This window comes from Neovison vison, chromosome 6, assembly GCF_020171115.1.
Source record: "Neovison vison isolate M4711 chromosome 6, ASM_NN_V1, whole genome shotgun sequence".
Taxonomy (NCBI): domain Eukaryota; kingdom Metazoa; phylum Chordata; class Mammalia; order Carnivora; family Mustelidae; genus Neogale; species Neogale vison.
In genome coordinates, this window is record NC_058096.1 from 73604468 (window position 1) to 73632212 (window position 27745).

Genomic DNA, 27745 nt, shown 5'->3' on the forward strand with positions numbered 1-27745 from the left:
TTGCTTGCTGTTAGTAGGAAGAAACACACAATGGGTCTATTTTTAAGAGGATCATCTTTGAAGGAGCAGGAAATATTAACAATTGCTTGGCTGCAGCCTTAGGTTCCAAGGATGGTTGGCAAGAATATTGGGAGTTTAAGGAGGGTCCCAAGGAGGCTCATCCAAGTACCCCAATGGGACTGATGAGTGCAGGCCAGTGCAGAGAGAAGCAGACACACAGTGTGTGCTTGGGGTATGTACCCTCTGCCTACACCTTCTCTGCATTCTTTCCTCCCCATTCCAGAGCCAGTGTAAAGGGCCCCCTCAACATCTGTGCACCTTCACAGACCTTGGACCTGATGTCTCTGTGTCGCTTTTGGTTTTTCTGTAGCAGGACTTAGTCCTAAAGTTATCAGTTGGTGTAGTGTGCATGTATTTTTTTTTTTTAAGAGAAGTTTGATTTTATCTCTTTAGAAACGGTTTGAAACTAACGGGGCAGAGGGAGTTTGACAGAGAGGAGAACAAATCGCTGACAAAGAACCTTTTACGTTTCATCAGCGTTGTTAGGACGACAAGCAGGAATGTCTCAGATAATAACTCCCACTTCAAAGATTTCTCAGCTCAATAGAAAGCGGACCATCCTTTTTATTCAACCACAAGGACTGGCACTAAAGAAGACTCTACTGTTTGATTTTTTTTTCCACCGTGTTTATTTTTCCCCTATTCACTGGGGTACTTGGATAAAATAAACAACAAGACAATTAAGGGAACATGGACTTCTAACTTTCCTGCCATCTTCCCTATCCCCTTGGCCTTGGGCTCTTGAGTTCATGCCCAGGGCCAGAGTAGGCCTGAGGGGTATCCTATACCCCATGCCAGGGAGAAACAAGTATGAGGCAGGGGCTGCAAGAGATTTCTGGTATGGAGGGGCAGAATGGGCTGCTCTGGGGGCCAGAGTGGAAATGTCCCAAAGGCACAGTCTGAACTCCACCACCGACCTCATCCAGAGTGCCCCCTCCACAAGTGCCTTTCAAATTCAGGCCTCCACCCTGCTCAAGTTGCAGGAGAGGCGCTTTGCACAAAATGGAGCTGGGGATGCTCATTTGTTAAGCTTCTGAGATTGCCCTGAAGTTATTTACTCTTGACCCTGGAGCTTCTTGGGGGCGCAGTCAAGATGTACGGAGTCCGGCTCCTCCCTCTCCTGAAGGCGTCCCTGGCACAGAAGCGACCCCTCCCCACAGAAGTGTGGGGTGAACCCCTAAACGCGGGCAAGGCTGGTCCCAAAGAGGAAGTATATACTGGAGAACGCAGTGACAGTATTAAATGGCGTGAAAGCAAAGGTCAGCGCAAATGTATCTTAATAGAGTGTCTGCAGTGAAGTGTGCCGCCTTTGAAGCGGCCGCTCCCCGCGCGCATTTCCATGGCGAGCCTAACGCGGCATGCTGATGCACCGTCAAACTCACACTTTCAACCCCAAAACCCGACTCTTTGAACAACCCGAGCTTGATTAGACCTTTCTCCTTTTCTTTCCCCTCTTACAAACCATTTCCTCGCCTTTAGAAACTCGCCATCAAACCCAAATGCGCCCTCTGATCACCGCAGAAAGCAGAAACAAAGAGGGCTGAGCGGCGATTCAAGCGGCCCTTTTCTTCCCTCACATTATTATCCATTTTTATTATGATCGGGAACAAGTGCCCATTCGCGTGGGTTTTGTTTACCGGAAATTAAATGAAAATGATTTAGTCCGCGTCAAACAAAAATATATACTTGTATACACAAGAAAAAAGGCCTGTTAGACGTAAATATTATGTCCTTAATGAAAAGCCTGGACGGGCTCCAGGCTCGGCCTTTCAGGATTTCAGTGCAACTTGCCCATTGCCATAGAAATCCTAACTTACCATGAAGATGCACCGTGGCGAAGAAACATTGCTTTGTGCGCGGACCCTTTGATGTCGCAGGCGCTAGATGCGGGCGCTCAGCTGCGTTGGGCGAGATTACCTTGCGAGCAACGCGGTGGACATCTGTAACAAGCAAATGAAAAATTAAAGGCTATTAGTGGCCGACCAAGCATTTTTATTTTATTTTACTATTTTGGATTGGAGTAGAAGGCAAACCGCGGTCTAGAAATATTAGAGAAAGAAATGAATCCTCTTTGGAGGGGGAGAATTTTTTAACGTCAGAAGAAGCAAGTTCTTCAGATGCCCTCTTGCACCTTGGTGGTGGGGCGGTCGTTTCCCGATGGGAACGAGCTGTTTGCCGCAGACCGCCTGCCCTTGGCCAGGCGGCCTCTGGACTCTATTGTATGGGTAAGGGGGATGGGGGAGGGGATTGCAGTACCACTTCCACAAGAATGGATTCGCTAGGAATATATTTCGAATATTCTGGTTTTTATTAGGGATAATGAAAACAATCCCACTACAGTTAGGACATCATTTATCTGATGAAAATGGGGCTGCAGGGCAGGAGTGAAAATTGTCTAATAGTGTCTGAAGAGAAGAGTGTAGAAGAAAACCCAGCAGAGTGGCAGGACCAGGACTTGTTTGTTGGGCTGTCTAGGGGGCTCCCCCTAGGTGGGACTACCACTGCCCTACCTATGTCTAAATTATTAAGGGATCGGGATACGGCTACCAAAGCTTTTTCCACCCTTCTTTTTCTTTCTACCCTCCTCCCTCATGTTAGCAAGGATTTAGGGTAGCCCCGTCCTCCCTGCAGAGGGTGGTAGACTGGGAAACAGGCCCTGATTTCTCCCCTGCTGGGCAACAATTGCAAAGACTTTCCTCTCCTCTGCCACCAACATCTGGTTCTTTATCTGGGGACTTGGTACACAGCGTATAGAATACACATTCAATCTAGATCCATTGGGTGTTTACCTTTAAAATATTTATCATTGCAGCGCATCTCTTGTCTACGCCCCACCACATGCACAGCTTTTTAAAAAATAAGACCAACAATTGTGAGGTGTGTTTTGTTTTGTTTTGGTTTTGGGTTTTTTGTATTTTTTGGTATGATTTATCCAGACACTATTGCCTAGGCCAAATCCCTTCACTGTGGAGGCCTTGGCTCTGTGACGTCATTGGCCGACTCTGTACCCCCAGTGCCAAGCACCCACAAAATTCCACAGGCAGCACCTCTACAAGGGGTGGGGTGTTGTGGGAAGAGGGTGATTGGTCCTCAGAGTCTTCAGAGTACTGAATCCAAAAGCCCATTTAGCACTCTTTTGTCTGCATTTTCTGTTGTTAGGACTCACACCCTACCCCAGTATAAAATGTATACGGGGCAGACAGACAGGCAAACAGATAAATTTATGTGCTTGAGCCAGTCTGTGGGAGAGTGGCACATGATGCCTAGGGTTGGGTGCTTAAACCCCTCTCCCTTTGATCTCCTTTGTATAAGTAGTTGGAAAAATTGGGATCTGTGGCTTGTGCATTTTTGTTTCAATAGCTGAAGGAGGGGGGAAATGTAGAGAGGCAAAAGTAGAAGGAAATAGGCAAGACATCGGCTCAGAATTTCCTCTGCCACCTTCTGCGATTGCAACTTTGGAGGAGACTCCAAATGGGGGCTCGGAAGAGAGTAGGGGTGGCAATCCGAGCCACCCAGGCCTTGAGCAAAACATTTCTCATTCTGTGAACCAGGAGAGGACTTTGTGATCTTAATTTCACCGCCTGCAGTTGCCAAGTTTGCACATAAATTCTTCTAATGTGTCTTTTCCCCCCTTCTCCCTGTATCTTTCTGTACTTTCTCTACACGAACACTGGGGTCACGCCACCCAGTCTCGAGGGTGTCTCTGTGAGTGGGTGGAGGGTGCTGGGTGTCACTGTGGAATAAATATGGGAACCATATTTACATATTTCTATTTCAAAATAACGGACATTGTATCAATACCCTATACGAACTCTAACAACCTTTAATGGTTACCTTCCTTTCTTCCTCCTTCCCTTCCTTTCTTCCTTCCTCACCCTCTCGTCAAGCCTCAATAACCCCGCCGAGACTAGCAGTCCGTGTACCAGAAGCGGCAACCACAGCAGCAGCCCTAATACCGGAGGCGGTGGCGGCGACTGGGCCAGGTGGTGGCTGGGGGCTTGGGGGCGCGCCGGGGGCAGCTGCGGCGGGGCCGGCGCCCTGACACACGTACCATTCGCTCAGTTCGGCGCCACGCGCCACCGCCGCCGCCGAGGAGGCCACCGGGGGCTCGCGGCCGAAGTCTGACGAGGGCGACACGAGGGCAGACGGCGTGGCCGAGTCGTAGCCAGAGCTAGGCGGCGGCGGTGAGCGCCCGTGCACCTTCATGTGCTTACGCAGAGAGCTGGGGTGCGTGTAGCACTTGTCGCAGCCGCGCACTTTGCACGTGTATGGCTTGTCGCTCGTGTGCACGTGCGAGTGCTTCTTGCGGTCGCTGCTGTTGGCGAAGCGCCGCTCGCAGCCCTCGAACTCGCACCTGAAGGGCTTCTCCCCTGGTGGAGGCAAGGCAGAGACATTAGCGTGCGTGGGTCGTGGTCCCGGCCCAGCCTCACCGCCCTTCTCAATTTCTCTTTCATTTTTTAGAAAAGACCCACAGAAGATTTTCAGAAACCTCTTTCCTTTTCGCCTCTCAGGACCAGCACCCCCTTCTCCCGCTCATAACGCGCACCGAGCTTCCTCCAGCACGCCGCCACCCCTCCCCCTCTCCCGCCTGGGCCAGGGGGTGGTGGGGGAGGGTACAGAGGAGGAGGAGCGACACAGACTCCATCTTTGTCGAGTTTCCATCGTGATCCATTCCGGTTGTTTTCCTCCAAATTTCCCCACCCGGGGCCAAGAAGTACCTTTGCCCGAAGTAAGTTGACTGAGGAGCTAGCATCGGCTTAATTTAAAGTTGCTGGTTCTAGCCAAACGTTTCTCTCCCCACCCACCTCCCCCCCCCCCCACACACAAACACACACACCATCCAGCGGTTCACCTCGCGCACACCCCACCGTGGCCCAAACTGTTTCCTAAAGTAGGTTTTGTGCAAACGCCAAGGCGATGGAATAATTTAAAGATGCGCAGCCCATGCATACGGCATACGCATAATGTGGATTCGTGCTGCAGGGAAAGGTATTCTGAGCAATGATTCACTTCAGACGCGATTTTTACGGGAAATGAAGCCCCCTCCCCCTTCCCTTCTACCCCCTGAGGGCAAACATTTAGCAGCATTCTTCAAATCTTGCCTAAACCGTCCGGAATCCCTCCAGTTACGCGCGCCGGCAATAATATTTTATTACGCTGCTCTAGCGGCCTCCCGGAGACACTGCCGCGGGCAGCCGGCTCTCCCAGTCCAAAATGACTTGAGAGGTCGAATAGCCTCCTCAGACCACCCACGCCCGGCGGTCGGGCCTCGCAGGTCTGAACTGAGAGGCGGGCGCTGCAGGGTTTCCCTGGGCCAAGCGGGATCCGAGGCCTCTCGCGTAATCGTACTCTTGAGCTCGGCGGTTTCCGGATGAGCGCAGCTGCTGAGATAAGACCAGGCCAGGAAGACTAGCGGGCGGCCAGGGTAGACCCGCCTGGGGCTCGAATCCGCGGTGCGATCCCCTGTAGAGCCGCGGGAAGGCGCGAGCGCGCGTTAGGGTGGAAATATTCGCCGAGGACCGAGCCCCAATCCCGGAGCTCACCGGCGGCTGGATTCGCTGGAATGTAGGGGTGGAAAAGACCCCAAGAACCTGGAAGCCCAGGTTCCTGCTGGAGCTGCAGATGCTGTGGAAAGGTGGGGAGGAAGTATCTAGGCGTCTTAAACAAATGGATGCCACTGGGCGCTCTAGATTGAGAGAAAGGCTACCAAGCGTCTGGCTAAGAAAGAGATGCATGGCTGGAGGACTGTTGCCTTTGTGGTCGCTTCTCCCGCCGCTTCCAGGAAAGACGGGTGCTTTGGGGCAGGTTTGAACAAACAAAGACTTAGTGCTGAGCCAGGCAGCAGCTCAGGCGGAGTCAAAGGTTTGCGCACAACCCTCGCCTCCGTGCAGCTGCGGATGGTGAGCCCAGGGTTCTGGCACCGACCGGTCGCTGCGTCCTGACCCTGCAGGAGTACTGCTAGTACAGTGGAGCACTGGGCGGTGCTGGCCTCTGCCATTTCTCCGCATGCCGGGACCATTTTATTAAAAACAAAACGAAAACGAGAAAGATGGAGAATACATCAGTTTCCCTTTTTGCCCCTTGTTTTCTCCCCTCTGATCCCTTTTGGCATCTGCAAAACTAAAACTTTTCTTTCTCCCTTCCTTCTTTTCTTTCTAAAATCACTTACAAGAACCATGCAGTTCAGGGCCTGCAAAAGAAAACAAGATTTGCTGAGAACACAGAGGAGGAATAGAATTTGAGGTTGATTGCCCCCCCCCAAATATTCCCACACACACTTATCCCATTTGTGGGCACCTCGTTGGACATTCATGTAAAACAGAAACAATATTTCATCCCAGACGAGGAGCAGAGGGAAAAAACAGGGCACTGAAGGTGATTCGAGCAGCTTGGAAGTTCGGAGGCCCCAGGGATGCCAGGTGAGGCCGTGCCCCCTGCCCCGCGCCCTCCCGGCCTCTCCCCAGCTGCAGGAGACTCCCTGGACTCCTTGCCTAACAACGCGCCCCCACTCCCACCCCCAATGCACTGCATCCCGCCTCCTTCCTTCCCACCAGATCTAGGCGCTGCGCCCTGGATGGGTGGGTGGGTAGATGTGGAGAGGCAGGGTTAGGCTAGGGCCCTGCAGCGGGTCCCGAGCGGCCTCAACCTTAGCCCGGGGTTAAGTCTTGAAAGGCCCGGAGTCCCCTCCCTGAGGCTCAGCACCCGGGAGAGGCCTCCTCCCCGGCCCTGCGCCAAGCCCGCCTGACAAAGTTCGCAAGCTGCGGCGCAGTTCCGCTAGCGCCATTTTCTCGCACTTGTGGCTGGGCCAGGTTATCGAGCGTCTGTGTCCCGGCGCAGACTCTTTCTACCTTGGATACACAGCCCTGCCTCTCTCTATAGACTGCCTAGGAAGGTGGGGCAATCCCCCAGCTGAGGGCCCCCGAAAGGGGGGCAGGCGGCGGGGTCCGGCTGGAGCGCGGCGACTGGCCCGCATCTCCCTCGCGGCGGCACCATTGTTCCGGGATTGCTGTGACCGCCACAAAGTGAAACCTTTCGGCATGGGCTTGGGGCAGCTGCCTCCGAAGCCAGGCCCGGGATTCAGATCCGGGAGAATCTCAACTCTTGAGAAATCAGCTCCTGTTCGCCGCTTCCGCGACTCGAGGAAATGAAACGCCATTAATATTTGAAAAGGCAATTATTTTCCTGTTGAATCGAGAACTGTCTTCATGAATAATTTGTAGTGAGGTCTATTGCCATTTGAGAAACATTTTGTTTTTTGTTTCTCTTCTCTCTCTCTCTTTTCATTACTTAGGAGGGGGGTTTGAAGGAAACGCCGGAGCAAGCGAGGCTCAGTAGATTTTTTTTTTTTTTTAACTCCAGCGATAATGAATCAGGACTGCCAGTGGAAAGGACGCACTTAGAATTCTGTCCTGAATAGACGCAAACCTGAGCCAGCCCAGGCGCACTGAACTTGCTTCTCTGCTGTAGGTCGATTGCACTAAGAATTTAACCATTTTCTGCTTCATGGACTTCAAACAGTAGGCCGGCAAAGAGCAGTAAAAGTTTGTTTGTTTAAAAAAAAAACCCTGTCATTAAAAATGAGTTCCTTCTCTGGCTCAGGACTGGGTGTCTATCTTCGCAGTACGGGCCGTCAGCTCCTGGAGTAGCGAGACTGTGGGAGGTGATGGGGCCTCACTTCTCCCCTCCCCCGGGATAAAATTCGGAGGTTGGAAAGGGGGAACAAATGCTTGCGCGCCTGGGGTGGGGGGAAGGATACTGGAAACAGTTCGGGAAAACTGTACATTTCTAGATATGCTATATAATTAAAGTAGGAGACTAAGAGTGAACTTTGGTCTGGATTCCTCCTGTGCCAGTGTCACGGCCAGGGACCTTCCCTGACATGCAAGGTTTGGGAGAGAAAGCGGGCTTGCAAATTTCTTTCCCCAGCTGTGCCAGCCTGGGGGAGTTCTTCAACTAATACTTGCAGATATTTCCACCAAGAATAGAGGTGAGTAAGGTAGAGCTCCAAGAGAGTAAGAGAAGTGGGGCACCAACCTGAAACTTATTTCATCCTCTTCTCTCCCCACTAGTTCCCTTCTCCTACCCCCTCAATAGAGGAGGGGAACTGTTGATTTCTTAAACTTCCAGAGAGTTTGGGTGAGGAAAACCCTAGCTAGGGACAGTACAACGTTGCCTGCTAAACTAATCAATGTAACTTCACAGGCTGTTCTGGGAAGTGTGAAAACTTTCTCCTTGCAGTTGCATTAATTAGAGATGCTTCTGGCCAGAGGAGTTCAACTTTGCATGCTTCTGAGCAGGCTCCTTTTCTTAACTAGAACTAACAGATGCGGTTGACACATGTCCCCATTTCACTTAACAGCTCAGTAAATGACATTTAAGGCAGATGAGTCTCCTTGGATCTCTGCTGAAGCAAAAAGGTTTGTCAAATGTCCCAAGTGTCAGGTCACCAAGGCTCCAAAACGGGGGCAAAGTTAGCCCATGAGACCCTAAATCTTAAAGGCACCAACTGCCTCATGACCCCTCAGTTCAGGTGGTGGTCAGCCACCCCATGGAAGAGTACCTTCGACAGGATTCCAAATAGATAAGGAAAATTAAATTGGTTCTATGTCTTTACGACTTTGAGGAACAGTACCATTTTAAAACCTGAAAAATCAAACTTGATGATAGGGAACACACACTTGCACACACAGAGACCCAAGCACGTTCACACTTGCCCCCTCCCCAAGAGCAAAAATCCTGCACTGTCCTCCCCACACACAGCCTCAGGAAACTTCCGTGATTCTAATAGAAGGGCATAATTAATATTTTATGGACTTGGCTCATGGAACACCAAGAAATCCCCCCTCCTCCCAGATGGAACTTGAGGAAGGAAATCCAGCCCCGAGGGCCCAGAAGAGGCCGCCTGCTTCCCCAAAGGGTCCAGACGAGACAGACAGTGCCGAATACTGACCTGTGTGAGTTCTTTTGTGTATTTTGAGATTTTCTGATCTAGCAAAGACCTTCCCACACCCCGGGAAAGGACAGGGGAAGGGTTTCTCGCCCGTGTGCACGCGGATGTGATTTACAAGTTTGTATTTGGCTTTAAAGGGCTTGCCCTGGCGCGGACACTCCTCCCAGAAGCAGATGTGGTTGGCCTGCTCCGGGCCGCCGACGTGTTCCACCGTGACGTGCGTGACCAGCTCGTGCATGGTGCTGAAAGTTTTGGAGCAGAGGCGCGGGGGCGCGGGGCTATCCGCTGCCAGCCACTTGCAGATGAGCTCCTGTTTGATCGGCTGGCGCATGTAGCGGAAGAAGGCGCCGGGACCGTGGGGCGCGGCGAGGTTCACGGTCAGGTTCATGCCCCCATAGCCGTGCAGGGCTGCGGCAGCTGCCAGGGCGTCGCTGCGGGCCACCGGCCCTGGCGCAAAGGGCTCGGGTCGCGCGTACATGTCTCCAGGGAACCCCAGACGCAGGAGTCCGTTCAAAGTGCCGCTGGGGGAGGCCTGGGGCGGCTGCTCTTGAAGGCCCTGGAACACCGAGGGGCTGGAGGCGGCAGCAAGCTGGGGGCCATGGTGTCCGGAGCTGCTACCTGTTGTCGAGACAAATAGCGCTCGTGAGAACGGGCGGCGTGGGCTGAGCATTCCACCAGGCCCCGGGGGGCAGGCCCAGCCCAGCCACACTACGGCCTCTGCCGTCAGCACCGGGACCGGGAGCCAGACAGAGGCGGCAGCGTACGGAGTGGACAGCGAGAGGCCAAGCGCCTCCGCTGCGAACAGGCTGGGCGGCAGTTCGGTAGAGCCCCCTGCCGTTCCATGAGCGGGAGAAGGATGGAGGCTGCGGGGCAGGTGGAAAGGGCAGTAGGGCGCGCAGTGCTGAGTGTGTGGGTTTCTGGGGGGCCCCGGGCTCTGCTCCAGAGGAGTCCGACCTGAGCCCCAAGCGTGCTTTGGCAGCCAACTCCCTGGGGCGATCGGGGTCTCGGAGCCCTGCGGGGGAATGAACGTGAGGCAAATGGTGATGTTTTAGGTGGTGGTGGTGCGGAAGCCTCCGGATCATATATACTAATTTCAGTGCCTAGTTCGTCTGGGAAAGCGCGGCCTGCTACATCCCATCCCGGGCTCCCCAGAGCTCCCTTAGGTCAGGCGGTTCACACCAGTCACCTGACAGCGGGGAGAGGAAAGAACAACCACAAAGAAACTTATGCAAAGTTTTTTTTTTTCTCTCCCCTCAAGTTTAGGGTTGTGTCCCCCACCCACTCCCCGTGGTCTTTAATGTCTACTTGAAATCCAGTACACTACAGAGGTAGCAGCGGGACGCGTGAGGAAGTGAATAGAGATTCCGGGCCACGGCCCGGGCCCGCGGAGAGGAACAATCACCTAGGTCGCCTATTGGCCCGCAGCCCTGCCCGACGTCAGCAATGACAGGTCCCGCCGCACGCGGATGCACACACACACACACACACACACACACTCTCACACACTCCCCCCCCCTCCCTCTTTCTCTCTCTTACTCCTGCTCCCGCGCATCTCCACCTCACCCCACCCTACCCCCAGCATTTCATGCTCCTACTGCTCATGCGCTCTGACCCGGGCACGGATTCTTTTCTCTTCTCTTGAGCCCCCTCCCCCTCCTTTCTCGAAAGCTGAGTAGATCGGCTCTGCCTCACTGCTCCTGGAAGTGAGCGGGGCTGGGTTCTGCCTTCTTTCACCACGACTTCAGGGAGGGGGTGTTGCGCTGTACGTAAAGAACTCGGACTATTAGACGGGCAGATCCAGCCCTACCGGGGCTGAAGGGCAGCTCAGGGCGCTCGAGGATGGAGGCCTGATTCATCAGTTTGTCCCAGGAGCCCAAGGAGGAGGGGGCCTGTTTCCAGGGACTGCAGACTATGCGACCCGGAGCAGACGAACTCCTAGCCTAGCAACCTTTGGGCTTTATTTTTTCGCTTTCGCCGAAATTTCTGGTGTCCTTCATTTCTCTCTCTCATTTCCTTGGATTCTTTATTCTTTCCTCCCCTTTCCCTCCTCCCGATTCTATTCTTTCCACTTGGCCTTGCCAGCTCCTTGCAAGTACCAGCCCAAGAATCCCGCCCAGACTCAAGCCAGAGTGGGCCTGAGGCAGTGATGACCTGGGAGATGCAGACCTCGAACCCAATACCCTCTCAAGACGCTACCCTCTCAAGGGGGGGCTAAGAATCCTCTTCGCCACAAATCCCTTCGTCTCGAGGACCGGGTGGCCAAAGAAACAAAGGCGAGGGGAATGCTGCAAGGAGAAACAGGTCCTCCCTCACCCGGTGGTCTCCCCAGTCAGTTTGCGGGCTTGAGTTCTGTACCCTGCCGCCAAACGGAGCCTTTGGGAAAGGACCTTGGGGATCACTTCCAGTTTCAGGTCTCACCACTTGTTGCCTGCGGGCGGAGTCTCTGCCTCTCTCCTGGCTAGCCTTCAGAGCTCTGAGAAGAGTGGACGCCAAGTTTCCCCGCCCAGGCTGTGCAAGGGACTGCGGACCCACGGCCTGTTCTCACGCGACGCCCTCCCGCGCTGAGCGTCCACAGTTTTGGGGTGGGGATTGGCCGGCGGGGAAAACAAACAAACAAACAAACAAACAAAAAACCAACCAACCAACCAACCAACCAAACAAACAAAAAAACCCTTTCCGTTTCGGCCTAGTCTAGCCAAGTGTTCTTTGTTTGCGCTGCGGACTGGCTAGGGCCGGCTGCACAGCTTGGCGATTTCAAGGGCTGCTCGCTGTGTTGCCTGCCTTGCTGTCTGTAGCTAAAAATGCCAACTTGAGTACTTGGGCTTCCCTAGAAGCCATAGAAAGCGACTCCAGAGCAGAGAAAGGTTTGGATTTTTAAGAGAAGTTTTAAGGATTTAGTAAAAGACCCTGTATCCCTAGCAGGTGTGAGAAGTTTGGACATATTGCAAGGAAGTCTGACTGGGAGTTGATTGAGCTGTCCCACCCATCGCCAGCACTAAGAACAATTCTTACACGTTTCCAAGTTAGTAAAGAGGGTTTATTTTAAAATTTAAAAAATAATTAACTTAGGGGTGCCTGGGTGGCTCAGTCCTTAAGAATCTGCCTTTGGCTAGGGTCCTGATCCTGGAGTCCTAGGATGTAGCCCCTTGTGGAGCTCCTTGCGTGGTGGGAGGCCTGCTTCTCCCTCTCCTAATCCTCCCTGCTTGTGCTCCCTCTCTCACTGTCTCTCTCTGCCAAATAAATATAATCTTTAAAAAAATAATTAACTTATGTATAATGGTTGGCAGATTCTTTGAGATTTTCATCATTTAATGTTTTGTTCCCTGCTCTGGGTCGCATCTTAGGGAGGGATTAACTTCCACATTTTCCCTCAGCTTTGGCAAGTCCAGGTCTTTCTGCTCCTCTGGCTGTCTGGAAGAGCTTATGCAATGCAACCAATAGATGATGCCTTAGCATTAAAACAAAATAAAACAAAACACAGAAAGAAAGAAGAGGGAAGGGAAGGGAAGGGAAGAGAAGAAAAGAGAAGAGAAGGGAGAAGAAAATGTTGAAGGAGTGCTTTGACAACCAAATTCCTTCTGCTCTGGAAACCAAGGACTTCTACTTAGTGTTGAGACTAGACTTTGAGGACTTGTCTCCTTCTCAGCTTTTACCTTCTCCCATACTCTCACTTTCTGGAATTTACCCTTCTGCTCACAGAAGCCTCCTCTCTTGTCCCCTGTCTTGTTTTCCCTTCCTCAACATGATGGTCAGGCTGGGTCTTAGAGTGGTTTCAAGAGTCCCCCAACTCAGATGTCTGTTGAAGGTTGCAGCTGTTTAGGCAAGTCTGGGCTGAACTCATGAAGGCCTTTTAAGGACAAATGAACAAGCAAACACAACCTCCCCCCAAAAAAACCCCAGAAAACAATATAACCCCCCCAAACCCAAAAGGAGTGTGCTCTTCCCTGGGATCCCTTCTGCAGCTGTTTCTCCTAACCATCTCTCAACATAGAGCTTAGTCAGCTTCTCCTGCAGCATTCAGGCCTAAGTGCAGGGATACTTCAGCAGTAATCCAGCAATTAAAATATTTTCCTTTCCACCCGAACTTCCATGATCTGCAACCTACTGTTTAGGATGTTTATCAAACTCAGCATCTGCTTTTATTTTCATTAAATCTCTGATTTGCACAAAAATGGATCCCTTAATATATATATATATACCATGACTTCACTGCATCAGAAGATTTGAATAACAGCAGAAAACAGGGGTATTTAGGTTGTTTTAGTCCATGGACACTTTTGGAAGCCTTGTGATGTCAGTGAACTCTAATAGTCCTGTTTTTGTTAACAACACATGTATTAGGAAAAAAAAAACCAAAACACTGTAACTATACATTAGAAGGTGGTGAAAATAAAGATACAATTTCCCCCTTCCAAGTTTGTGGACCCCTGAATTCTAAGCACTGTTTTTGTAGATTCTGGGGATAAGAAGCAGAGGTTTTATACTTGTAGAGTGTTAGTATGCTGCATACCCATACTAACTTTACCCTTGAAAAACTTTGAACATGTGTGTGGCTTTTTGTGCCAACAGTGAAAGGGCAGATAGGTCTGATTCAGCCAAATTCATTGACAGTAGCCTGGCCCCATAGAGCTCCTTCCCAGATGCAGCATTCTCTTGAAGTACTAAAAACATATGGACCCATCCAGGGTAGATGCTGCTTGAGTAGCCAGAGGTTACTTGACCTGCAGGTCACTAAGGCTGACTGATCCTTACAGATTCCTTGGAGCCACATGGTTCACATGTTGGCTAAATACAGAAATGGGGCCAGGAATTCTCCCAAAGGAACATTTTCCCTGGGACAGAGACATGGAGGAAAAAACAAACCCATTTTACCTACTAGCATTTATAGACAGGGAACTCAGGGTAATTACATAAGGATCTTCAAGGCATATCTCTGAAAAAAGCTCTAAAGCAATATCCGGGTAACTGTAGATGACAGGTGGGGAAATGATGGCAGGGAGAAATGTTTTAGTTTTCAGAGCTGTTTCTTTAAGTCTTCCAGTGCCAGCTAAGAAAGAGTCCAGGGGCACCTGGGTGGCTCAGTGGTTAAGCCTCTGCCTCAGGGTCCTGGGATCAAGTCCCGCATCTGGCTCTCTGCTCAGCAGGGAGCCTGCTTCCCCCCACCCCTCTGCCTGCCTCTCTGCCTACTTGTGATCTCTGTCAAACAAATAAATAAAATCTTTTAAAAAAAAGGAAAGAAAAGAAAAGAAAGAGTCCAGATTTCATTGACTTGATAGGGCAAGCTGAAGACTGCTGTTCCTCTCTTTCAGAAAGTTATCTCACCACCTTGACCCCCAGTACCAAATGGTTGGCTGAGCATTCTATTTCTAACCATGCTGGGGGTTACAGCATTGTTGAGTTCGCTTTCCTGCTTGATGTGCAGAAAAAAAAAGAGACATATTCTGCAGCCCAGAGATCTTCAGCAGAAGGCAAAGAAGCACTGGAGGCTTTTGTAGGGGGCTGTTTGGAACAAGTTCCACCACCAGACCCCAAAGATCCATCCAGTGTCCAGAATCCTGCCCTAAGCACCTTTGTTCACCTCAGCCTGGTCAACGTGATTTTGGGGGCCTGTTGTATAGAAATAGGACATTTGGTGGCCCTACCATCTGCCAGAGCTCCTTCCATTACTGACTTCAATAGGGAATGTTTGACCTCTCTCCTTTGGAAGGAAAGAAGTAGGGGAGGTTTCAGATCAATAGCTGGGCTATTTTTCTACTTTGATATTTTAAGAAATGCTAAATAATGATTATCTGTTTCAGGTTATGCTTCGAGCAGGATCCCAGGAGCTGATGGCCACCGCACAGAGCCTGGCCAAGAGCAAGCCATTTTGTCTGAATGTTCTGCATCTCGATCTGCTGTCACTTGTTCAGTCCTTTTTCCCTGTTTCTAGCCAGGTTATCACCAAAACAAGGGACAAGTTTCTTTATAGGCTATTCACAGACAGACTTTAGATTCCTGCAGTGATAGGCTGTCTCTAGTCTATGAAAAATAAATAAATAACTTAAGACCCAGGAGCCTACCATATGTCCTAGCCCAAATTGTACAAAGGAGATGAGATCTAAGATTTTGGAGATAAAGGAAGCTATTCCTCTCCTCTGCTATGGAAGTTTGGGTTTTAATCATCATTAAAGGAACTGAGTATGAAAAAATACATACTTGGATAAAATTTAATTTCCAAGCAAAGGTTCTCCAAAATATCTTTGGACAAAAGATTAAGAAACATGGTGGGGGGTGCCTGGGTGGCTCAGTGGGTTAAACCTCTGCCTTAGGCTCAGGTCATGATCTCAGGGTCCTGGGAGGGAGCCCCCTATCAGGCTCTCTGCTCAGCAGGGAGCCTGCTTCCCCCTCTCTCTTTGCCTACCTCTCTGCCTACTTGTGATCTCTCTTTCTCTGTCAAATAAATAAATAAAATCTTAAAAAAAAAAAGATTAAGAAACATGGTGAAAGGATCTTCCAAAACATCACTGAGGAATTAAAACAACTGAATTTACATAATAAGCACATGTCTCTTGAGAATTCTGCCATCAAATTATCCCAAAATAATAGAAGAAAGCTATTTCCTGAGTTGTCCATTTAACTTTTGTTAAGAAGGTTGCTTTTCCTTCCAACAAGGGAATACCTTGGAGGCAACCATCAGCTGGTGGTGTAGTTGAATGAAATGAGGGAAACTAGAAGCGCCTGGAAGGGAAAACACCCAACCCTAAATCATATGCTTATTCTAAATGGAATATTAAATTAAATTCTTCACAATGAAGGTATTCCTGACAGAGCAGCTGTCAGTCACTCCCTGTTCAGACACCACATTGTGGGAACATAGTTGCTGCCACATTGCAGAAGGCTGGTGTCCCTGGTAAAGATGATGCATATCATGTAAACCCCATCACCAAGATCAAAGTCTGCTCCTTTCATGGAAGCCAATACATGTCAAACCTCATTCCAATCAAATCGTCTGGAAATGAATCCAAGATGAATATGTCATAGAATAATGTGACAGTGGAACTACAGAAGGTCAGGGGTTGTTGTTTCAATGAGAGAGTCGTCAAATATTAATTCTAGAATGTCCAGATGAGTAGGCATTGAGGGGGATTAGCTGGCTGCTGGTGGGATGTTGTGCAGCTGATTTGTGTGCAAATGCATCAAACACCAAGGTGTTGTTCTCAGTTTCATTGGAACTCAAGAAACACCTCCAAGCTCACAACCCAACATAACCAAAAGACAAAACAAAACTTCCCACTTAAAAAAATAACTTAAACAAACCAATATTCAAAAAAAGGATTTTAACTTACTAGACTCTTTCAGGGAGTTTCGGTAAAGCCGTAATCTTTTCCTCATCACCAAGGAAGTCTTGTATCTCATTTTCTGACTTTGAACCTGTTTGGGAAGAAAAAAGGGACAGTCATTCGTCAAACAATTTTATACATGTTTGCATGGCAAGATTGTGAGGCCAGAATGTATCAGTGTTGGTCTGAAGAGTCTTTCCAGTCTTTCATAGACCATTTTCAAATTTGTAAAAGTGAAAGAAGAGGATTCTGCTGGGAACTACCCATATTTATTGCAAAATGACATAGCCTTTGTGATTAAAAAATATTAAAAATATTTTCCCTACTAGATACTTCTCTGGAACTCATTTGTCGATTTCCCTTGTAGATAGAATTTAAGCACAAGTCAGCATTCAAACACCTCTGACTTCTAGAATTTAAATTTATTCTATGAGAAATTCCCATTGTTTTCTTTAAGTTTTCTGAATTTAGTGAAATGTAATGGAGAGGGCTGTGTGTCCTCTGGGACATCAGGTTAAAAACTGAGGTACAAGTATTGGAATTAAGAAGAGAGAAATTTCCTTGTAAATTTGTACATCTTGCCCATAGTGGTATGGGAACATTTACCGTCATATGACTTCCACCTCCAAACCTATTTGGAAATCATCATTGGTTGATTTTTTGAAGCTAATATAAAATTCACCATAATAGAAAAAAACGTATCATTTCTATCATTTGGTCCTAGTTATCTTCACTTCTTAGTTAAGAAATACCTCCCCTGTTATATTTGCATCCCTTATCAAATTCACTTTGTGGATAATGCTACCATAAGATGGCTTTGGCCATCTTAAAGCCTGAAACCCATCCTGAGGACCTTTGCATCTGTCAGGCAACGCTAAAGACAGAGGAACAGCAAAACAGAGTCGATCCACCCAGCCCCAACCCTCGCTTGGCCTAGAAAGACAAACAGTCATTGAAAAGGTCTCAGGCTGGACAAACACAGCACGCCCTCTGTCAATGAGGACGTCTGCCTGTCTTGACACTCCAGCCCACAGAACAAGCGATTGTTTAACTTGTTGAACCACAGGCCAAATCCAAATGGGGCTCTGCTATCTCAAAGCCTTTCCAATTCTCTATGCTCAAAGATCTTTCTTTCTCCCTCAACCCCCAGTCTGGGTTTGAACTAGCTTGTGTGTTTTCACCCTTCCATCTCCCTTCTTTTCTAGGTCTAAGCCTGAGGGGTGGGGGCGGGGGATAGACTCACCTTTTCCTAGAGGGTTTTATTTATTTTCAATTCTTTCTAACCAAAAGGTTTCTGTCCCTCCAAATAATAAGCTCCTTCCTGCACAAATCAGGAAAGAAAGGAGGCCCAACTTTACATTCCTACAGAAAGGTGGCATGCTGGGCATACCCGCTCTAAAATTTCCTCATGGCAGGATGTCTGGCACGGGAAATGTCCTGGTTGGTTGGAACTAATAGAATTTACTTTTTTGCCTCAGAGGGAAATGGGTGTGAGTTTCTCTAGAGAGGCCCATCCACCAACAATGCTGCCCAAGTCCCTCCCCTCCCCTCTTAAGAGGCCTGGGTCACTTCTACCCCCTGATCCTGGCAGTCTTTTGTGCATTACAAACCCACAGGCATGCCAACAAATGCAGAGGCTGGACTTTGGACTGGCAACTGGCACTGTAAGCTTCTCTGTAGTAGCTCCATCACTAGACTGGTGTAGGGAATCAGAGTGAAAAATTGTCTCCTTTGGTTAAAACTCTAAGGCCACTGAGCAAGCCAGTTATCTCACTGAAGGTGGGATGAAAATATGGGGGCAATCCCTGGGACCCTGGACCTAAGATCCCCACTAACCTAGAGATATAAAAGCTCTGAAAATGCCTGGTGAGGGTTTCCTCAAATGACTGCTCCTGATTTTTCTCCTCACAGTCCGGGGGCCACTTGTTCAGGAGTCAGAGCACAACCTGGAGACTTATTGGAATCTACCTTCCTCCTCACACATTGAGGAGAGGAAGGAGTGCCAGCCAAAACCGGTAATCAATCTTTCTGGGGGAGAGCCAAGGAGGTGGGCCCCTGGGTATACGCAAAAGGCACCATTTTTCTTTGGGGGAACACCAAAGCTGTACCTTGTGAGGTCTCCCTAGACAGCGGCAGGCCTGCCCAAGGTCAGAGGTCACCTACAGTCCACTTTCCAAACCAGAGATTTCAGTCCCCGAGCCATCAATGCTGCTCCACACTGATTAACCCGCAGGCACACAGGCAAAGGCAAGCCTGCCTTTTAGCCACAGCTCACCTGGGGCGGGTGCAGAACAGGAGCCCTTCAGCCAGCCTGGGAGCTCTCAAGCAGAAACCCAAAAGACATTGGGCTTCTGCTGGCAGCCTGCTGTTGCCAGCTGCCCCGGCATCTCCCCGACTTCCCTCCATCCGGCTGTCCAGCCCCAGGAAGTCGGGCAGCAAGGCTGGGTTGTGTGCTGGCCTTTTCTCATTCTTCTGTTCCCTAGAGGAATTAGCTTGGGTTTCCCTGCTCTGGGCTGAAGGCTGAGTGACCTCCGTATACCCAGAGTAGAGTCTGTGTTAGTGAGACGCCTGAAGATCAGCGGAGACATTTAATCTTCCCTTTGAACACGCCTGCATCCCTACCTGCCCGCAGCTAGATAGAGAGAAGGAAGTTGGTGCCTCGATTTGGGTAGCTCTGAGACCGACGATGTCCGTAAGAGGGTCGGAATGTGATCTTGGGATCCAAAGGGAGTCTCTTGCAGACAGTGTCGGCCAAGGTGAAGCCCCTCAATGCCCCTTCTCCATTCCCAAGACCTCGCTGGCTCCCAGCTGTCCCCACGGACAGCCCACCTCATTCATCAACCCCAAACTTCCCGGTCAACCCTTTGAGGCAGTCCTAGCTTTCTTTCACAAACTAACTCTGTTCCCGCCTCACTTGTCCCTAATTTCCTGTGTCCCTAGATGTCTAAGGTAGTGCCCAGAATTCTAGGCTGCTGCGGCCTGCTTCCCCAGAGAGCTAGTCATAGCCCTCGCTCGCATTTGGAAGAAAAGAAATCCAAATCCCAAACCCATGGCCAGCCGCGCGCAGAGAGCGTATCCCAGCGGTCAACGTCCTGCGGCAGAACCAGGATGCGCGAGGGCGAAGATCCCGGCCCCATCGCCGACCCAGCCGGCATCTGCCGTCAGGTTGGGGCGGAGAAGTCCCATCATCTTGCTGCCTGCCAGGCTAACTTAGCTTCATTGACTCTGGAAAGGGGAAGCCGAGTCCCTCCCTGCCATCCTCCAGGAGCAGGGAGAGAAGCTGCATGCAGGGCCCTTCTCCTGGCGAGGGTCCCGCTCACTTGGAGCAAAGGAAGCTCTACTCCACGACTCCTCTTCTTGTGCCCACAATAGGGCACCCAGGCAATTTACAAGGAGGGGAGGATAGGCGGGTGGGCAACGAGCTGCTCTAGGTCCGGGTGCCAGTGGGAGCCCCATTCGTCCTCCTTGCCCACCCCCTCCCTGGGAAGAAAAGATGGACTCATCCCCAGCGCTGTCCCTCCGCGGTAGGGCCCCCCTCCCCACAGTGTCAGTGGGGTGGGGCCTATACTCACGGTTGGGGGGCTAATGAGGGAGGGGATGGGGAGAAAGTCTAGCTGGGCCTCTTTCCCCAGTGGGGTTTGGGTGCCACTGGCCCCGCTAAGGGCGCTTGCTACCCAGATGCTGGCGGTACAGGTTCGGTCTATCTGCCCCCTGGACTCAGGCACTTACCCTGCTCCACCTGTTGCCGGGATCTCCTCATTTCTGCACATCACTTTGGGGTGGCGGAGGGGGAACCACAAACCCCTCCAAGCCTCTCTTTTGTGGTTCCATCGAGGCGGTCATCCTTCATTTCTCCTTTTCCAGCTTTCGGGAAGCAGTTAGGGAATGTATGATGAAGCAGAAATGAGCCGTCAGGATGATATTTTAATGGCTTATATGTCACGTTGGTGCATGTGGCTTTGAACTGGAGCCGCTTGCGTTTCCTGCAGAGAGCGCCGCAAATCCCACTTGATAACTTCTACAACCCACAACTTTTTTTTTTTTTCCTCACATTCACTCTTACCCTGTATATTTGGAAGCGTTTCCTAAAAATACCCTCTTGTCAACGTCCCCCTTGGATTTTCCACGGACTGGAGAGAGAAGACTGACTTTTCTTTTTTGAAGAATTACTTTGCCTCTCCCCCTCCCAACGGCTACCATTCCCCTCCCTTGTTTTTTTTTTTTTTTTTTTGAACGGCAGGCGAGGTGGGTTCAATATTTGTTCTCCCTAGTGAGAGCACTACAGCCTCTAGAGAAAACTTCTCCTTGCAAATAAGGTTTTTACAACTGCAGTGGAGGCAAGATTCAACTTTCCTCTGTAGACAGCAGAGAAAACTGAGTAGTTCTGATACATCTTTTTGAACAAACCGTGTAATAGTTTGGCTTTTTTTGTTTGTTTGTTTTTTTGTGTTTTTTTTTTGTTGTTGTTTGTTTGTTTTGAAAAACCACCCCTTGAGCCCTAGCCTTTTCCTTCTGTTCCCCATACTGGTTCCACTCAAAGTTGGTGGGGAATGCTGGGCTGCTATATTCAGACTTGTTGCTGGAGCAGAACATGATTTTTTTTTTCTTTCTCAATTTTCTATTTCCCAGCACAATAAGTACAAATGCTGGTCAGGTCCCTTCAGACACCGGGAAACCATCCCAGATACACAAGTTGAGTTTTGAGCCGAGAGAGCCAGGGAAAGGGCAATTCAGCCCGCCAACACCAAGTGAGGATCTAGTCGATGAAAAGACCAGAAAATTAAAAAGGCAAGAAGAGGCCGACACTGACCCTGCCTTCCTCCAGCCGGTGTGGCCAGCGCAGGCGACTAGGCAAAAAATATTCATTTTCATTTTCCTCTCGCTGGGGAACTGGTGAGTTTCCCAACGGGGCCGCCAGTGAAAGGATGAGTTGAGGTTTCTTTGTCTGAGAAGAGTTTAGGGCTCTGATTCAGCTGCAAAGAAGCCAAATGAAGTTAGAAACAAAGGGCAAATTGAAGGATTCCGACTCTTGGCTTTTTGTGTTTTCCTTACTAGAAAATAATTAGACCTAATGAATATGCAGACGCTTCAGCTAAACCCTCGGCCCGGCTCGGGCTGTTGGGTTTTTAAACAGAGCTGCGAGAAATGCAACCTTCATCCCCCAACCCCCCGCATCTGCGTGCATTTTTTGAAATGCATAAATGTTGCCCGCCTTAATTGATTGAGTCACAGGGATTTTTTTTCCCCCTGCTTTTAAGTGCCATACTCCTCTACCTTTCAACAATCATTTTAATATATAGTCAATGGCTCTTTGTGGACGGGACAAAAAGCAACTACGCGCAGTTGTTGAATAGACTTTGCGCTGGGCAAAGACAGGTTAATCGAGGGCCGCATCGCGAAAACAAGCGAGTGTTGTATGTTTGCACTGAATCCAAATGTCTGCATTTTCCTAACTAAATCAAAGGGAGTGTTATTTCTTTTTCTGCTCACTCATCTGAAGGTAAGTAAATTTTCTCTGGCGATCAAAAGCCTGGTCGGCAACAAAGACCGCGCCCGCTTTTTCCACCGTCCTGGTGTGGCGAGTTGCGGAATTTCAATAACTGTGACAAGGGTGACTGATTTGTGAACCAGAAAAGGTTTGAATGTCACAAAATTTACATTGGTCCTATCTATCGGGGATTTAAATACCAAAAAAGTATTCGGGGATTTCTAGAGAGCTTTGGGCAGTATTGAAGAACAATGGCGCGTTTGGGAAATTTACAGTTTTACCTGAATGAAAGGGGCCTCGGTTGGGAACAGGAGTGCAGAAGGAGGGGGTTAGTGGGGGGCAGACCAGGGAGACTAGGGAAAAGGAAGAAAAAAGAATAACACTGGAGAGGAAGAAAAAAAAAAAAACCCACCAACTCCGCAACAATGTTTCCAATTTCCCCCCCACACAAAAAATGCCGCCTCAACAACCTGGAAAGTTAAAAGCTCTCTTCCACCTGTGCTTATTTTTTGGGGGGGGGAGAGCAGGAAGCCTTATCGATCTGTTAAAAGTGAGAAAATGAGGCAACCGATTACCCTGAGAAATCGCATTTCTTTTAAATAGTTAGCCAAGTGCCCGTGTGCTACCGAGATCTTAAATTATGAACAGGAGGGGGACAAGGCTAGAGGGAAGCAAACTTCAAAAGGAGCAAATAACAAAAGCCTCCTTTGCTGCCCTTGAAGGGGCTGGGGAAGAGAGGGGAGAAGAAAGAAAAGAAAGTTGCTGAATCGGGACATTCTGGAAGTGCCTGTGTTTACCAGCCCCATCCCCACCTCCTACTCTCGGAGACGCCCCGAGTAACTAAATCGATCAGCTAAGAGCAGGTTTGAAGAAGGACAAGATAGGGAAAAAAGAGAGATGAGAGAGAGAGAAATAGAGAGTGAGAGGGAATGGGAGAAGGAGAGGGATTGGAAGAGAGAGGGAGGATAAAAGGAGAGAGTGTATATGACTGCAAGAAGGAAAAGGAATCGTGGCGAAACAATTTTTCCATGAGAAGAGGGAAAAATTTGGCTTAAAAAAAAAAAAAAGTTGCTACTCCTGGCAGCCCTGTTTGTCAAAAGGGGATGTCAAGCGCTTTACAATACCTGGGATTGATGAGGCGGGCGGGCCAATGAACGGCGCGCGGCGCCTCGGCGCGCCCTCCGTTGGCGCGGCGGCTGCAGGCGGGGGGAGAGCGGGCACACCAATGGGCGCCCGCGTCAGCAGCACGTGACACCTCCCCCTGCTCCCATTCATCAAGGGGGGGACGGTGTCGTCCTTTCAATTCATTTATCTGCAGGAATGATTGCTGCTATCAGTCTCGCGCTCACCGCCCGGCTGAGGAGGTGAAAGTTTCTCCCCAGGAAGATAAACCGCAAAAGACAATATTGTGCATGATTTGCGCCTTTTCTTTGGCTTTTTCTTTCTTTCTTTTTTCTCCCCCCCCCTTTTTTCCGCAAAAAGCAGAGGGGGAAAAAGGAGAGTGAAGGAGCGAGAAGGCGAGCCTGAGAGAAAGGAGAGAGAGAGAAAAGAAAGGGCGAGGGGCTAGTGGAGAAGTAAGGAGGGGCATACGGCGCGAGGCGGAGAAAGGGCGAGTAGTAGCGGCTCCGGCGCTCACATTCCTCTATGCTACAAATCCGGGAGGAAGTTTTTTTTTGGGGGGCTGAGATGCTCCACGCCTTTCCCTGGGCAGCCTTGACGCAGGGTCCTCTCGGCAGAGACTGAGCGGCGAAAAGTGCGAGCCGGGCCGGCGGGGTTTGCTTGGCGGGCGCCGGAGCCCGCCTTGCCTGCGGCCCGGAGCCGTCCGGCTTCCCAGCGCTTGGTCAGGCGGGCGTCCCGGCGCGTCGCGCCGCTGCCTGCGGGCTAGGACTTCGCGAGGTGGGTCGACTCCTCCTCCCTCCTCTTCTTCTTCTTCCTCTTCCTCCGCCTCCGGTTCCTCCTCCTCCTCCTCCTCCTCCTCCTCCTGATTTTCCCTCCTCGGCGGGCGAGGGTGGGGGGGGCGGGGGAGGCCGGGGCTCGCCCCGAGCAGCCACGATGCTCCTGGACGCCGGCCCCCAGTACCCCGCGATCGGCGTGACCACCTTTGGCGCGTCCCGCCACCACTCGGCGGGCGACGTGGCCGAGCGCGACGTGGGCCTGGGCATCAACCCGTTCGCCGACGGCATGGGCGCCTTCAAGCTCAACCCCAGCTCTCACGAGCTGGCCTCCGCCGGCCAGACGGCCTTCACGTCGCAGGCCCCCGGCTACGCGGCTGCCGCGGCCCTGGGCCATCACCACCACCCGGGCCACGTCGGCTCCTATTCGAGCGCAGCTTTCAACTCCACGCGGGACTTTCTGTTCCGCAACCGGGGCTTTGGCGACGCGGCAGCTGCAGCCAGTGCCCAACACAGTCTGTTCGCTGCTTCAGCCGGAGGCTTCGGGGGCCCACACGGTCACACGGACGCCGCGGGCCACCTCCTCTTCCCTGGCCTTCACGAGCAGGCGGCGGGCCACGCGTCGCCCAACGTGGTCAACGGGCAGATGAGGCTTGGCTTCTCCGGGGACATGTACCCGCGGCCCGAACAGTACGGCCAGGTGACCAGCCCGCGTTCGGAGCATTATGCCGCGCCGCAGCTGCACGGTTACGGGCCCATGAACGTGAACATGGCCGCGCATCACGGCGCTGGCGCCTTCTTCCGTTACATGCGCCAACCCATCAAGCAGGAGCTCATCTGCAAGTGGATCGAGCCCGAGCAGCTGGCCAACCCCAAAAAGTCGTGCAACAAAACTTTCAGCACCATGCACGAGCTGGTCACGCACGTCACCGTGGAGCACGTCGGCGGACCTGAGCAGAGTAACCACATCTGCTTTTGGGAGGAGTGTCCGCGCGAGGGCAAGCCCTTCAAAGCCAAATACAAACTGGTCAACCACATCCGCGTGCACACGGGCGAGAAGCCCTTCCCCTGCCCCTTTCCTGGCTGCGGCAAGGTCTTCGCGCGTTCTGAGAACTTAAAGATCCACAAAAGGACGCACACAGGTACGAAACCGCTGTTCTTGAGCCCCCACCCCCAATCCTGGGCCTGGGACCCGAAGTTTAAAAGTCAGCCGCCGGGGCGCACAAACCTGGCCATGCTTGGTTCTGGGCGTCAGGTTCCAGCAGGCAGGCAGTGTAAGTGTGCGCTGGTTTTAGTTTGAGGCTTGAACTTACGAAGAGGTATAGAGAGGATTGGACAAGAGGTATCTAGGAATATAGATTTTTTACATGAGGGTTAAAAAAAGGCTAGGAGTGCAGAAAGACAAGCCCAGCTTTGTGGAGCCCTTGCAGCGCGCAACGCCAGTAGAGGTGGCCGGTCCTTGCCGGCGGCGGAGGCGCCAGCAGCTCCAGCTGCAGACAAATCTAAACATTTGCTTTTGGCTACCATCTTCCGCCAGCCACCTTAGTGAAGATGTTGTCAAATGAAGGAACTAAGGAAATTGGAGGAGATAGGATGAAGGCGCAGAGAAAGAAACAAAAACCGAAGGGGGTGGGTGGGTATTGAAAGCAAATAAGTTGGGCCTGAGGAGGCTTTTGGAGGCTTATGCATATTTAAAGAGCCCAATTTAAGTAGTGACTTGTTTTTGAGTAAGCTTGAAGAGTTGGGAGAGTCAATAGAAGGCGGAGAAGTCTTTTTTTTTTTTTTTTTTTTTGTTAATTAGATTTTATGAGATAGTTTTCAAAACACCGAATGCTGTGTATTAGCCTTTAAAAATAAAGAGACCAGCCAGGAACAGTTAAAAGAAAAGTTCGCGGCGAGCTCAAGACTGTAGTCTGAGCCGGCAGGCCATTCCGACCATTCCGGGCTCCTAGCGTTGCCAGCAAGGCCAGGAATCCTGTCTGCTTCCCTATTCTGGTTTGCCTGGGTGATTTCTGTGAACCGCGTTTGGAACTTGGGGTTTAAAACCAGAGTGAAGGAAGAATTTGCGGCGCCGAGCTCTCGGCCCAGATTACCTTATAAAATGTGAGTGTGAGTAGAGGGTGGGGTGGGGTGGAGGAGGCGACGAGGGGGGTGCGGAGCGTCGGGGAGGGGGTGGGGGAGGAGAGAATAGCAAAACAGCAGGAGAATCAGTTCTCAATGTGAAAATTAGAAAGCAAGAGCTAGGTAGAAGCCTCCCGAAGTCGTCTATATCGCTCTGGGCAGAAAAACCAGCAGCCAGACCTGCAGCGACTCTGGGATCTAGAAAAACTACCATCACTGATAATAATAATAAAAAATTAAATCTGGATGTAATTGGATTAGGAGTTAAAGTAGTTCAGATATTTATAATGCCACTGCAGATAGACGACTTTGTTGAAGACCCGGGTTTTTGAACTTGCAAAGTACTAACACTGAGCTGCTGTCTTTTTATTTTTTTATTTGTTTTAATTATTGTTTAAAATTTTAAAAATAGCCGCAGGATTTGTTATCATCAGACTTCTCTCTTTCTTGCCTTTGCACCAGGGGAGAAGCCCTTCAAGTGCGAGTTCGAAGGCTGTGACCGACGCTTTGCCAATAGCAGCGACCGCAAGAAGCACATGCACGTGCACACGAGCGACAAGCCCTATCTTTGCAAGATGTGCGACAAGTCCTACACGCACCCCAGTTCGCTGCGCAAACACATGAAGGTAATCGCCGCGCTCTCGCTGCCGGCCTCTGAGCCAGGACCCGCTCTGCTCTTCTGCCAGGGCCCAGCGGCGAGTGGCAGCCGGGTGGTGGAAGGAGCTGGCGGAGGCAGAAAGGCCAAGGTTCCACTTAGCTGAGTGCGGCTGGACAGAGGGGGCGGGGGCTGGAAAGGGTCATGAGGGCACCCAAGGGTGTTTTAAGTTTACTTTTAAATAATGAAAGTAAAAAGAAGGAAGTACGCGACTGAATTTGGCCCAGGTAGGGAGGTAGCCAGGGCTGTACCAGTGCGTTGACTCTGCCGGAGCTGCGGCCATTGTAGCTGGCAGCCTTGGCAGAAGTGCTGGGCTCTTGCACACAGACCTAATCATTTGCTTACCTAAATCTGCGCAAGCAAAGTACCACGGCTGCAGGAGGGACCGTCGCCGGCTCTTGCCTCAAATCCTGCCTTCCGCTTCCCAGATCTATTTTTCTTTTGTGAGTCCCGGAGGCGCTGTCCCTCCCTGGAGCCCTGCAGGGCGGAGGCGGGCAACCAAGCCTAAGTCCAGCGGGTCAGGCCTCCCAGGAGCTCAAGGGGCTTCAGCGCTGCGTGGGGAGACGGCAAGCGGCCTTCACCCGTCCTAGGCCGCCGCCGCGCGGGCTCTTTATCTCCTTAAAAACGCGACTTTATTCCCGCAGGTCCACGAATCCTCCTCGCAGGGCTCGCAGCCTTCGCCCGCCGCCAGCTCCGGCTACGAGTCCTCCACGCCGCCCACCATCGTGTCTCCCTCCACAGACAACCCGACCACCAGCTCCCTGTCGCCTTCCTCCTCCGCAGTCCACCACACAGCCGGCCACAGCGCGCTCTCTTCCAATTTTAATGAATGGTACGTTTAAAATCAGAAACAAAACACCGAACAAAACCCTATTTAAGAGACTGAACACACACGTACACAAAATATTACTGAATGAACCCTGCGAATCAACACAGCCCCCCCCTGCCCCCCGCCCCAGACACCGCAGTCCTATTTTTTTTTAAACCTGCCAATAGACCCAGGACCGAGTAAAGAAAGAAAGTCCCAAACCCTTATTTTTTTCCCCCTTTTTCCTTTATTTTCTTTGCTCTGTCTTTCTTTTTCCTTTTTTTGTTTTTGTTTTGTTTTATTTTTTTGTTGTTGTTGGCAAAGGTTTGGTAGCCAAGGGGCGGGAGGGTGGTCGAGGAGAAGGCGGCTGCCTGTCTGAGAGCTGCCAACCCCGACCGAGGGCCAGTTTCTCGTCGGAAATCGAACAGGCTCTCTGGGCTTCTGTTTTGTTT

At 50.8% G+C, this 27745-nt stretch overlaps 2 protein-coding genes across 2 annotated transcripts; one reads left to right on the plus strand and one right to left on the minus strand.

The window, feature by feature from the left end:
- Window positions 1-3942: 3942 nt before the first annotated feature.
- Window positions 3943-16422, minus strand: ZIC4 (Zic family member 4). Its single transcript, XM_044254807.1, has 3 exons — window positions 16336-16422; window positions 9011-9628; window positions 3943-4430 (listed from the first exon to the last, which is right to left on the minus strand). The coding sequence occupies exons 1-3, from the start codon at window positions 16403-16405 to the stop codon at window positions 3943-3945; spliced, it is 1176 nt and encodes a 391-aa protein (XP_044110742.1). The 5' UTR covers window positions 16406-16422.
- A 7447-nt stretch (window positions 16423-23869) lies between these two features.
- ZIC1 (Zic family member 1) lies at window positions 23870-27459 on the plus strand. The gene is made up of 3 exons (XM_044255072.1): window positions 23870-24851; window positions 26293-26456; window positions 27130-27459. Exons 1-3 carry the CDS (start codon window positions 23870-23872, stop codon window positions 27325-27327), a joined length of 1344 nt encoding a protein of 447 aa, XP_044111007.1. The 3' UTR covers window positions 27328-27459.
- The last annotated feature ends 286 nt before the right edge of the window (window positions 27460-27745 follow it).